The 13,948-nt window shown below is 44.8% G+C and overlaps 1 protein-coding gene across 4 annotated transcripts in view; it reads right to left on the bottom strand.

The window, feature by feature from the left end:
- The window catches only part of MYO5B (myosin VB), a 310,561-nt gene that overhangs the window by 116,442 nt on the left and 180,171 nt on the right, over positions 1 to 13,948 (bottom strand). For all 4 annotated transcript variants that reach the window (XM_081079088.1, XM_081079087.1, XM_081079089.1 and 1 more), the window contains exon 10: positions 13,439 to 13,704. In XM_081079088.1, coding sequence (XP_080935214.1) covers positions 13,439 to 13,704 — 266 coding nt within the window. The remainder of the gene's footprint in view (positions 1 to 13,438; positions 13,705 to 13,948) is intronic.

The following is a 13,948-nucleotide window of genomic DNA, read 5'->3' as shown; positions in this document are numbered from 1 at the left end:
TTTGTTGGGTTTTAACTTTAAAAATGAATGTGTTTCAGGGCAGCCAGATGGCTCAGTTAGAGCACGAGCTCTTAACATGGTTGCCAGTTCAATTCCCACATGGGATGGTGGGCTGCGCCCCCTGCAACTAAAGATTGAGAACGGCAACTGGACTTGGAGCTGAGCTGCGCCCTCCACAACTAGATTGAAGGACGACTAGTTGGAGCTGATGGGCCCTAGAGGAAACACACTATTCCCCAATATTCCTAAAAGCAACTTATGGAAAAAAAAAATCTTACTCCTATGTTTAAAAAAGTGTTTAAACTCTTTATACGAGGTCTGACAATTAAGTTCGTGAACTTGTTGCAGCGATGTTGCTAAACCTTTTTTGATATCAGAGGGATTATTCATTATGAATTTTTACCAACTGGACAAACAGTTAACCAAGTTTTCTATTTGGAGGTCCCGAAAAGGCTGCGTGAAAAAGTTAGGCGACCTGAACTTTTCGCCAACAATTCATTGTTCTTGTATCACGACAATGCACCAGCTCACAGGGCACTGTCTGTGAGGGAGCTTTTAGCCAGTAAACAAATAACTGTATTGGAACACCCTCCTTACTCACCTGATCTGGCCGCCAATTACTTCTTTCTTTACCCGAAGATAAAGGAAATATTGAAAGGAAGACATTTTGATGACATTCAGGATATCAAGGGTAATAGGACAACAGCTCTGATGGCCATTCCAGAAAAAGAGTTCCAAAATTGCTTTGCAGGGTGGACTGGGCACTGGCGTTGGTGCATAGCTTCCCAAGAGGAGTACTTTGCAGGTGACTGTAGTGATATTCAGCAGTGAGGTACGCAGCACTTTTTCTAGGATGAGTTCACGAACTTAACTGTCTGACCTCCTACTTTATAATATCAACACTGTTATTTACTGCTCAACTCAAATGTTTGCAAATGGCTGGATGGCTGTAGGGGTTTGGGAGGTGGAGTCCACAAAGACTCCACAAAGGCTGGGTAATGAGATGAGACATGGTACTGCAGAGCCAGGCAGGGGTCCTGTCTGCAGGGCCTTGTATGCTATACTAAGGAGTTTGGATTTTACCAGGGGAAGTGGGGAGAATTTGAAGGATTTAATATTAAGAAATGACAATCAGATTTACATTTTAGAAACTGGCAAGAGGGTGGAGAAAATTGTGATTTGAGGGGAAGGTGTGCAAGATGAAAGGCAGGAAATTGAGTAAGGTAGTAATTACTAGAGTAATAATCCAGGCAAGATCCAATCAGGGCTTGACTTAAACTGGCGGAGGCCAATTAATGGAAAGGTTCTAAAGACACCGAGGAAGGTGGAAATGAAAGGACGTCCAATGACCATGGAAGTCTACAGGTAAGATTCACTTATACAGCTGAATGTATGTGGTACAGTTCACCAAGCTAGGAAGGTTGTAACAGCACCAGCAGCTTCAGCTAGAGAAGAGTGGGGCCATCTTGTACGCTGAGCAGTATCAGCAGGCTAAGACAGTAAAAAGGGGCAGAAATCTAGGAGGAAGAGGTAGCTTTTCCTCATTCACAACACAGGCTGAATGAGCTGACAGCAGCCCCGTTAATGAATGCCAACAGAGTACCAGGCCCAAGTGCTTCATGAACTCTTACTCATTTAATGCCCACAACAACCAAGAGTTTGGGTTTATTATTAACCTCATCCTACAATGGAAGAAACTACAGTATGGGGAGATTAAATATCCTGCCCCAAGTCATAGAGTCAGTCGGCAGAAGAGCCAGTATTTGAACCCACAGAGTCTGGATTCTGGGACCACATTCTTAATTTTGAGAAGAGTGAAAGTTTCATTACAAAAAGGAGGAAGAGACGACTTGGAAGGGCTGCAGACAAGAATGGTAACTTCCCAGAAAAGGAGGTATGTAAGCACATGGAGAGTGGTAACGCAACGAGGGAACCTGGGGCTGGGGGTGCAGGCTTCCATCTTCTCCACAACTTTCAATCTTCACCTCTCTCATTCTTCAGTATGGACAATGCATGTTCTCAATATTACATAAAATGATGTCCGCCCTTCCAAATCGATTGTACTCTCTAATGACCCAAATAAAAATGTGGCACTGCCCATGGTTGGGGTTGGAGATGGTGGCGGTGGAGAGATGGCATCCTATGCAGAGGGCCAGCAACAATAAATGCATCAGACACCCAGTGGGGCCAGATCAGGGCCCAGAACACATCAGACTCCTCCTCCTCTTCTGCATACACTTCCCTCCACCAAACAATAAGACATGGAGAAGCAGAAAGTCATTTTGAGATCAAAGGAGTCAACCGCTTGCCAACAACCGCATTAAGGAACAGCCTTTGGTCATGCCCATGTAAAAGAAGTCAGTCTAGGTTAATAAAACAAGATCAAAGACATAAAGTCCAAGCTATGGCTGCACTTCAAACCAGGCAGGAGGAGACAGTGCATCTGCCAGTCGTTACCCTGGTTTGGGGCCCTCTCAGCCCAGATGGTGGTCCTACAGACCTAGTTATGCCACTTAGAACCTCATTTCCTCCCCCACCTGCCACTGCAACCCAAGAGAGGTGGCTGACGCCAGCCAAGCCCCAGAGAAAATTTAATAAAACGAAGAAGGAAGACAAAAGAGCCACTCTAGCAACTGGCCAGATAATAGCAATTGGGTATGCTTGCAGGACTTGTACTGATAAAGGATTTAAATATCTCCACAGATAAAGGATTTAAATATCTCCCACTTATCATCTTTTAAAGGTTTACATTGGTAGCACTCCACAAAGAATATTCTTATTAATTTGAGATGGCCTGAAATTAGCTCATAATTTCTCTAAGATATTATCTGGAAACAATTCCTCTGCCATCTAGCGTAATTACTGTAATGCCAGCAGGCCAGGGATGAATGTGGGGTTTGGGTAGCTTGGGAAATATCTAAGATGACTGGACTCAGAAAACAGTCAGGGAGATAGCACAACTTCTCTTCTACAATGGAACTATATTTGTAGTAATTGTTCCCATTAACAGAGATTACTTTTTAAAATAAGCACAACAAATCAATTTATAGTTCACAACATTAAGATGTCACAAAGAAATTTACATACTAGAGGGGATTGGATTTCCCCTGTAAAACCAATGTTGAGACTATTTAGACCAGAATCCTTGGGTGGGAGGAAGGTCAAAACATAGAATAAAACTTGATGCTGGCTGGCCCAGTGGCTCAGGTGGTTGGAGCGCCGTGTTCCTAACGCCAAGGTCGTCGGTTGGATTCCCACATGGGCCAGTGAGCTGCACCCTCTACAGCTAAGATTGTGAATAGATCTCCCTGGAGCTGGGCTGCTGTGAGCAGCCGGAGGTTGGCGTGAGCTGCTATGGGCTGCTGTGTGCCACCATGAGCGGCCGGCAGCCGGCGAGAGCTGCCATGAGCTGCTGTGAGCAGACAACTAGCGACCCACTGCCTCAGCCGGGGAGAGCACAAGGCTCACAATACCAGCATGGGCCAGGGAGCTGTGTCCTACACAACTAGACTGAGAAACGATGGCTTGAACCGTTGTGGTGGGGGGAGGCAGAAGAAAGGGGAAGGAAAAAAAAGACTTGATGCTGAGACCTGAGATCTGTACTTGTTGCCATACAATTCTCACCCCTTCTTCGACTTCCTCCTATCTTCAAAATGTAGAAAAGTATACAATTTCCTTCTACTTCATTCTACCCCAATTTTAGGGTGTGGTAAAGGCCACAAATGCCTCTTAAAAATAAGGCAGTGTTTGTTGGAAAGTGAAACTGTAATAAAAAGAAGTCAACCAATCCCTCTGGAGGTTAATTATTAACCTCTATGAATCTCCCACTTCAGAGCAGAGAGGCAATGAGATGCTTTGAAGTTTGGGAAACAGTCCTTCCTCTAGAACATGGGTCAAAGGAACAGGAATCTCTTAGCCCAGCCCTATCTTTCTATATTATCGAGATCACTCTCGACCATTCCACTGAAGGTTGCATGAGAAGATAAGGGATATAGGTTAGATAGACTAGGTTGGTGCAAAAGTAATTCTGGTTTGAAAGGTTAAAAAAAAAAAAAATTGCAAAAACCGCAATTACTTTTGCACCAACCTAATAAGAGTTTCTAAATAATGATTATGAAAAGTCAAAACAATAATGTGGGGAGATTTCCTCTAGATAAGTCTTGAAAAACAGGGCTTTGATGTGTTGGGCTCAGAGAAATGGGTTAACCATCCTCTCGCGGTCTCTTTCCCTGCTGTAGCCCATGGAGTCCCACCAGGCCACCTCGTGGGCTGTTAGGGAGGTAGTCCTTCTGATCTCTTTACTCACAACCTCGGGACGCTGGCCATACTTGAGAATGGCAGGAATTTAATTCTGCTCATGTGTTTCTCCCCGTGCCTAGACGTCCCCACACAGGACTTGTCCTTCAAGGAGGGCACAGCCCTGGGAATTACTCACATCCTAAGGCCAAGAATGGTTATTCTTCTGGAGGATCGAAGTCTATTCAGTTTGCAATGTGATCGAATTCTAGTCCCTCCTTTGTGCCTGTAACTCCAATATGGAACAGGAAAATGCCTACCACGTGGTAGCCTCAATCCATCAGTCAACTGTCCCAAAAACTTTGAAAGCTACCGAGAAGAGCAAGTTATGACCCCTGCCCTAAAAAGCTATTAGGAAGACAACAGAAAACAGTGTATGAAACCTCCCGAGGAACAAACATTTTTATGTGCTGTAGGCTTCTAAAGAAGGGTGAGTTCATGAGGTTGCTGGCATAGACAGAGACAAATGGGACTTTATCTGAGCCTTAAGAATATGCAGGGGTGTCCGAAGGGTTGCGTTGGAGCAATTCTGGAAGGTTGAGCTTGACTTTAGAGCACTCTGAGTTACAAGGCTCTCCTGGGAGACTTGGAGATTCTAGGGCAAACCCAGTAGCTTCAGGTGATCTGCTAGATCTGAGAACACTGGGGCCAGCCATGCACGTCCACCCTAAAGAAGACACGTGCAGGGATCTGCAGGGTTGTCCAAGGTTAGGCCACTGTTCACAGGCTGGAGGGTAAATGCAATCATTGACTTCTCCCCCTGCATTCTCTGTAAAACCATTTCATACTGGTCAGAGAGGAGCGGCATAGTCTTCTCTAAAAAACTAAATTGGGACTGTAAAATTATCTGTGACTCTCTTTTGAAGAGTGAAATGAAGAAAACAAAACAAAGAAACCAAGAACAATTTCCATCAAAATAATGAAGGCAAAATTTCTTAAATTTACTTGAAATATATCATTAAAGGCAACCTATGGAATGGTAGAAAATATTTGCAAATTATATTTCTCATAAGGGGTTAATACCCAAAAGGTATAAGGAACTCCTACAACTCAACAACAAAAAACAAATAACTAAAAAACGATTAGAGGACTTGAACATTTCTCCAAAGAAGACCTACAAATGGTCAAGAATATGAAAAGATGATCGACATCATTAATCATTAGAGAAAAGCAAATCAAAGCCACAGTGAGATATCACCTTATGCCTATTAGGATGGCTACTGCCAAAGAAATAGAAAGTAACAAACATTGGCAAGAATGTGGAGAAATTTGAATCCTAGAGCAACATTGATAGGAATGTAAAATGGTGCAGTTACTATGGTAAACAATATGGAGGTTCCTTAAAAAATTAAAACTAGGATTACAATATATTCCAGCAATCCCACTTCCGGGTATATATATCCAAAAAAATTAAAAGAAGAGATATTTGCACACACTTGCTCATTGCAGCATTATTTACAACAGCCAAAAGGTATAAGCAGTCCAAGCATCAACAAATGAATGGATATTTTCCGGTCAAGATGGCAAGAGTATGTAAATACTGTGCTTGACTCCTTTTATGACCACATCAAAACTACAACTACAGAACAAGTATCACTGAGAATCACCTGAAGTCTAGCTGAACAGAAGTCCTATAAAGACACACAGAAGAAGCTACCTCAAGACTGGTAGGACGGGCAGAGATGCTGAACAGGCTGGTCCCACACCCACATGTGGCAGTTAAAAACTGGGAGGGATATCTTGACTGTGCAGGTCCCCCCAGGGACTAAGGGGTCCCAGCCCCTCACTGGGCTCCCCAATCCAGGATTCCAGTCTCCAGAGGGAAGTCCCCACAACTTCAGGCTGTGAAAACCAGCAGAGTTTGTGGCTAAGTGAGACAGAGGGGCTGCTGGAGTCTCTTGCATTCCTCTTAATGTGACCATGCACAGACTTAATCACGGACAGACTCACTTGCTCTGAGCTCCAGCTCTGGGGCAGCAGCTTGAAAGGCACCAGGGACATATGAGGAGAAACTGAGTTGTCTAGCTTCAGGGCAAGGTCTGGAAGGGCAGCTTTCTCCCAGGCAGAAGCCATTGTTCCTTTGTTGAGCCCTCCCCACTCTCAGTGTGCAGACATGCAGATCAGGCTGCAGCTGAATGTGGCCTGCAGGAGGGCTCCTACCAGAAGGCCCTGGGACGGCCAGCTATGGGCCCAGCCAGGGTACCACCCAGCTGCCTCTGTGGATGACACACTCAAAGGACTGGGAAGGCACCAAAACCATACTGAAGTGAATCCTGTTCCATAGGGTCAGCCCCTGAACAATAGCTCCTCCACTGTAGTCACAGCCAGTCCTCACAACCAATCAGCCTGAGGGTCAATCTTTCCCACTGATGTGCAAACAGCAATGAAGGCTCAACTACAACAGGAGGGCACACACAACCCACACAAGGGGCACACCTGGAGCACCCAGCTCTGGTGACCAGAGAGACTGTGCCACTGGGACCTACAGGACACCTACCACATAAGGCCACTCTGCAAAGACCAGGCGACATAGCAGCCCTACCAAATACATGGAAAGAAACACAGGAGGCAGCCAAAATGGGGAGACAAAGAAACATGTCCCAAATGAAAGAACAGAACAAAGCTACAGAAAAAGAACTAAACAAAATAGAGATAAGCAAACTACTAGATGCAGAGTTCAAAATACTGGTTATAAGGATGCTAGATGATCTTAATGGTCTTCAACAAAGAAATGGGAAACACAGACAGAGATAGAAAACATAAAAAAGAACCAGTCAGAAATGAAGACTACAATAACCGAAATAAGGAATACATTAGAGGGCATCAACAGATTAGACAACGTAGAAGATCAAATCAGTGATTTAGAAAATAAGGTAGCAGAAAACACCCAATCAGAACAATAAAAATGAAAAAGAATCCAAAGAAAAAGAGGATAGTTTAAGAGACCTCGGGGACAACATCAAGCATAACAACATTTGCATCCTAGGGGTATTGGAACGAGGAGAGAGCAAGGAATCAGAAACCTACTTGAAGAAAAAATGATGGAAAACTTCTCTAACCTAGTGAAGGAAATAGACACACAAGCCCAGGAAGCTCAGAGTCTCAGACAAGATGAACCCAAAGAGGCCCACACCAAAATACACCATAATTAAAACGCCAAAGGTTAAGGACAAAGAGAGAATCTTAAAAGCAGCAAGAGAAAAGCAGTTAGTTACTAAAGGAGCTCACATAAGACTATCAGCTGATTTCTCAACAGAAACTTCACAGGCCAGAAGAAACTGGCCGGAAATACTCAAAGTGATGAAAAGCAAGGACCTACAACCAAGATTACTCTACCCAGTAAAGCTATTATTTAGAATCTAAGGACAGATAAAGAGTTTCCCACAAGAAAATGCTAAAGGAGTTCATTACTATCAAACCAGTATTATAAGAAATGTTAGAGGGACCTCTTTAAGGCGAAGAAAAAAAAGGTTAAAAATATGAATAAAATGGCAATAACTATATATCTATTAACACTTACTTTAAATGTAAATGAATTAAATGCTCCAATCAAAAGACAGAGTGGCTGAATGGATGAGAAAACAAGACCCTCACATATGCTGCCTACAACAGACTCACTTCAGATCAAAAGACACACAAATTTAAAGTAAAGGAATGGAAAAAGCTAGTTCATGAAAATGGAAACAAATAAACAAAAAACAAAAACAAACAAAAAACACATCTGGGGTAGCAATACTTATACCAGACATATCAGACTTTAAAATAAAAGCTATAACAAGAGACAAAAAAGAACCCAGTAATTTCACTTCTGGGTATTTATTCAAAGAAACCCAAAACACTACTTCGAAGGGACATGTGTATCCACATGTTCATTGCAGCATTGTTTACAATGGCCAAGATGTGGAGACAGCCTGGGTGTCTGTCAATGGATGAATGGATAAAGAGGAGGTTGTATAAATGTATATATACAATGGAATATTACCCAGCCATAAAAAAGAATAAAATATTGCCATCTGCAACAACGCAAATGGACCTAGAGGGTATTATGCTAAGTGAAATAAGTCAGAGAAAGAAAAATACCATATGATTTCTAAAAAACAAAATAAACAAAACACAGGTATAGAGAGCATTTTGATGTTTGGCAGACGGGAGAGGGGATGGGGGTGTGGGTGAAAAAAGGGGAAGGGATTAAGAAGTATAAACAGCCATGGAGACATGAAATATAGCATAAGGAATATTGTTAATATTGTGGTAACTGTGTATGGTGTCAGATGCGCACTAGATTTATTGGGGTGAGCACTTTGTAAATTATATAAATGTCTAATTACCATGTTGTACATCTGAAACTAATATAATATTGTATGTTAACTGTAATTGAAAAACAAAATTATTAAAATATGAAAAAAAACCTTAGGTGAATGGATAAACAAAACGTGGTGTATTCATACAATGGAGTATTGTTCAGCTTTCAAAAACAAGGAAAAATCCTATCACATGCTCTAACCTGGATGAATCTTAAGGACATTATGCTAAATGAAGTAAGCCACTCACAAAAAGACAAATACTGCATGATTCCACTTAAATGAAGTCTCTAAAGTAGTCAAACTCCCAGAAAGACATAGTAGAATGGCAGTTTCTGGGAGCTGGTGGGAAGAAAAATGGGAGTTTTCAATAGGTAGTTTCAGTTTTCCAACGTGAAAAAGTTCTGGTGATCTGTCACCCCACAACGTGAATATACTTACCATTACTAAACTGTATACTTGAAAATGGTTAAGATGGTAAATTTTATGCATTTTCTAAAACACAATTTAAAAAAATCATTTTAAAAAATACATCATTAAAAAGCACTGAATAGACTGGAATGCTGAAGTTAGGAAATACCACCAGAGACATAGAAAGTAAGATGAGGGTTGAGAAGGATACAAAATTCCAGCAGATCCCATTTCCTGCTTCCTGGGGCCCAAACGTCCCTATCCTCCCTCTGCATCCTCCCCAAATGGTTCCTCAGCATAAGGCATCAATCTGTAACACTACCTTCCTCCAAAAGTCTCCTAGGCCAACCATCCTCATCAAGAACAAGCTGGTCTTAGCCAAAGCCCCCTGCTACCTTGGCATTTTGAAGGCTCAAGTCAAAGACTAACGTGGATCTGTCCCAAATTGAAGCCATGTATTTCTTGCTGCCTCAAGGAGCGGAGAGCAATACAGGATTATGGCTTCAATTAATCAAGCCTGTAGAGGCATGTGCTGGTTAATGCAACATGAAAAGGAAACCCTGGCCTAAAGCTGCCTGGCTCTTTCTTATTGATTTCCATCCCTGCCTGGCAATATCCAGCCGGCAGCTTCACAGATCCTTAGTTAAGGAAAGGACCTTGGCTTGGACTGGCTAAACTGCTCTGGGTGTTGCTTGCTTTGCACTTTTTTGGAGCTGGGACAGAGGAGCAAGGTGTAAGGAGGCCACCCTTTTACCAGGACACTGAATAGATGGTCTTCTCCCTCTTTAGTGTTTGGTGGTCCGAGATTTGGGTTAAAAAAACCCCAAAATAAAAAATAATACTGGAGTTTTCTGATGCATGGAGGATGACAGGCTCCTTAGAAAGAATAACTTTCCATAGCTGTATCATAAATAAAATCTAAAGATGGTAATTAGTTTGAAATGGGCAGTGGTTAGAGAGGGCAAGAGAGGTGGAGCATCATGTGTGATACCCATTTCCAGATAATTGAAGGAGGATCACATTAATTTAAAAAAAAAGATTCAGTGGGTTTCTGGAAGGCATCTGAAGTCCAGAGGAAATAAGGCAGAAAGACACCATGACCGGGAAAGGGAGATGACCATAAAGAGCTCAACATGAGTCATCTCAGATGTCCACCATTTTCTCCTGGATTAAGAAATGATGGGCCAGCCCAGTGGCTCAGGCGGTTGGAGCGCCCTGCTCCTAATGCCAAGGTCGCTGGTTCAATTCCCACATGGGCCAGTGAGCTGCACCCTCTACAGCTAAGATTGTGAATAACAGCTCTCCCTGGAGCTGGGCCGCTGTGAGCAGCAGGAGGTTGGCGTGAGTTGCTGTGCTGCGGTGAGCTACCGTGTGCTGCCAGGAGCAGCCGGTGCCCAGCATGAGCAGCCGGCAGCTGCCGTGAGCAGCCAACCTACGACTGGCGACCGACAGCCTCAGCCGGGGGGAGCGCAAGGCTCCTAATACTAGCATGGGCCAGGGAGCTGTGTCCTACACAACTAGACTGAGAAACAATGGCTTGAACCAGAGTGGGGGGGAGGTTGAAGAAAGGGGGGGAAATGATGTGAGTAACCTGATAGGTCAGAAACAGTACCTCCCAGATTCAAGTCACCTGCTTTTCTGTGGTGAAGTGTTTGGTTTTAATTTCCTAGGAGTTCATTACATACCCTCTGACCAGAAAAGAGCGTCTCAGCCCGTGCTAATTTATACAGTGATTTCTTGGCAGACCAGAACTGCTGAGGAGCACGCACACGCATGTTCAGGGAATGTCTGTGAGTGCTTCCTCGGTAACAAATGGCCCAGGAACACAGCCAGCTTGGTAACTCTGAACCACCTTGGACCTAACTTGCTGTCCTGAGCTCTGCCTTTCGGTGAACTTGGCACTGCCTCGAGCACACTGGAAGAGTAGTCATGCACCGCACTTCTGTCCAGAAGGAGAGTGATTCACTTTTGAAATATGACTTCTTTATGACACAGTTTGAAAAGGTAAATTAGCTTCTGAGACACAACGAGGATTTAAAAAAGAGAAAGAGAAAACAGCATAGCATGCCTGGAAGGAAGTGCAAAGGGTAGGAAAATTCCCAAGCGGGTTCTATGTGGCCGGTCCCATGCGGCTTGGCCCTGCCATGGGACCCTGCTCTCACCGGAAAGCTGTCAGATGTTCTCGAAGGAACCCACGGCCACTCTGAGATGAGGAACATACACACGTCAGGAGTTGGCACCACAAACGGAAATCTAAGGATCCCCACCCATCCACAGACAAATCTACCTTTCCAACCACAGACAAGCCTTCCCCACAATCTCTCTCTCCCCTTTGGGTAGTTACAGGACCATAGAGAAGATAAATTCAATTATAAGAATTAAATGACAAATCTAAGTACGAAATCCAAGCTTGCACGAGCCCAGATGGAGCCGCACCAACACCCAGTTCATAGAGGCCCTCGCCAATGAGCAAAGCCTTTCCCTGGGGATCCCTGGGAAGGGAGGAACCAGTCTATTGAAACTGGAGGCGTTGCTGCGACAGTGTGCGATTATAATAGAGCTGAAGCATGAGATTTTTATGTATCAGTGGCACTGAAGTCAAAATATTTCTACATGCTATCATCAACAGTGAGTCTGCATGTTAATCTTCCCAAATCGTAAACTCAGTCAAATTAGATTCTTGCCAGATAGATGAAAGGAATTGGGTCACATGCTGCAGCCTGCTTTTCTGGGTCCCCTTTCAGAAAGTAACATTAAAGGTCAATTTTTGGGGGAAACCTAATTACCTGAAAAGATTCACAACAGAGGAAAGAACAAACCAGAATTAGTTACTGACAGCTGGGCAGAGTTAGTTCTACGCTCTCTCCAGAGCAATTCGAAATGGGCAGTGGGGTGCCCCGTCACTCAGCTAAAACCCTGACGCTGCCTTCTCCAGCTTCTCCACTGTTTACTCCAACACCTAGGAGGTTTCCTTTCACACTTTGCTTTTTCCTACTGTCTTGACTGCGCTTCTATTCCCAAGGGTGCCTTCCATATGCTACTCCCGCTTTTTAAAAGATCCAATTCAAGCCGCACCTCCCACATACGGCTTTCTCTGAACGATGCCAACAAGCATAGTTCATAGGCCCTCTCCTGCCTTGAAACTTGTACACCCCTAAGTGTCCGAGCCCTCCTACTGCCCTGCTACTATTCCTTCTATTGCCTCTTGTGTCACGTAGCCCCTGTGCGTGACTTAACTCTTTGGCCTATTCCGGAGGCCGTTGTGATGCCAGAAATCAAGTTTCCTTCTTTTGTTACCTCCACAGCATGTGACATGGTTTGATTTGAAAATCAATGATGAACAAGGGCACTGGAGATGGCATGAGGACAGCCCATCTTAGCACAGCAAGTGGCCACTCCAAGAGGGGCGTCCCCTTAGCTACGGCCTCAACAGAAGACGTGTCCCAGCTCATCAGCCCACGGCAGTTGTTCCCACTGAGCACCATCACTGTTCTTACAACTCTGCACTATGGGCCCCAATTTCTATTTTAAGATGGAAGCCGTGACTTCTATGACATCAAGACCCAGGACACTTCATCTATTACTAGCTTAAAAAGGGCAAGACGTTGATCACAAAGGAAGTGCAGGGGAGGCTGCAACCCAGTACATGTCATTTCCAACAATTCTACAAGGATCTGGAAAGAACCTCAGAGAGACAGTGGTTCAAAACTTCATTTCAAGCTATAGAAATGAAAACCCAGAAAGGGGCTGTGACCTGCAAAGTCACTCAGTGATCTGGTGACAGCAGTATGTCAAGGCACCAGTCTCCTGATGCCTCGTCAAGCAGACCTTCCACTGTGCCACGCTGCCTCTCCCTGCAAAATATGCTGTTATAAATAATAGTCCTTTCCATCAGGCTAGAATTCTGAAAGGAAGAGAAATTTCAAGCATGACCACACGCAACACAAATCTGTACAGTGCTGGGCATGATTATGGTATGAAAATACTCACCTTGCTGGGTGACATAGTGAATGAGGTCAAACGGTAGATTTAACCAAAACATTAACTGAGGTAGGAAATCCAAACTGAAGTTTCTAGTAACTTCCAGTTCGATGCTGGGCAAGGCGTTTCCTTCTCTGGGCCTGTCTCCCAGTTACAAAAGGGGATGTGTACAAGGTTTCTCACTGGGGGAGCTTACTGGGGTTTGCACAGGGTCTGTTCTTCCTTGGGACTGTCCTTCACACGGCACGACAACTAGCATCCCTGGCCTTAGGCCACGAGGTGCCAGTGGTGACCCGTCCCTGTGACACCCAGAACTGTCGCCCCACATTTCACACTCCCCTGGCGGAGAACAGCTAAGGAGGTCGGGCCTTGCTGGCAGGTCGACACTGCCTGCAAATCCCCAGGTGGGGAGGAAGGCAGGAGGGGGGGGTCACAGCCCGTCTACCCACCCGTAGATGTCCAGGACCCCAATGAAGGAGTGCTGCTTCAAGGAGGTGTGCAGGGCCTTGTTCACATGCTCCACAATCCAGCCGAACAGCTGGGCGTAGATGTGCTTGGCCAGGGCGTTGCGCGCGTTGACCACCTGCTGAAGGGACATAGTCTTGACGTAGGTCTCCGCGGCGGTGACCAGTTTGCGATGGCACAGCCAGTGCTCCATCTGACTGTGCTCCACCCCCAGCAGTCGGCAGAAGTTGCTTAGATGTTCATCCTGCGGCTGGAAGAGACGTGGGGGAGAGGGCTCAGGAGGGCGTGGGGGACGAGCCCACAACCATGCCCTCTCCCCTCCCGCCTAGGGAGAGAATGAGCCCCCGTAAAGGCCACCCCTGGCACGCCATTTCATCCCTAGCCGTTGCCCAGAAGTCTCACTGTCACACCACTAAGTGGAAATGACAATTGGGCCCAAAGAGTTGTTCAAACTGATCATTACACCTGCTAACAACCAAATCATCAGGGCTTTA

The sequence above is a fragment of the Rhinolophus hipposideros genome, assembly GCF_964194185.1.
Source record: "Rhinolophus hipposideros genome assembly, chromosome: 17".
NCBI classification, from domain to species: Eukaryota; Metazoa; Chordata; class Mammalia; order Chiroptera; family Rhinolophidae; genus Rhinolophus; species Rhinolophus hipposideros.
Note: the sequence above shows the minus strand (reverse complement) of the source record. Positions and strands in the feature narration are given on the sequence as shown.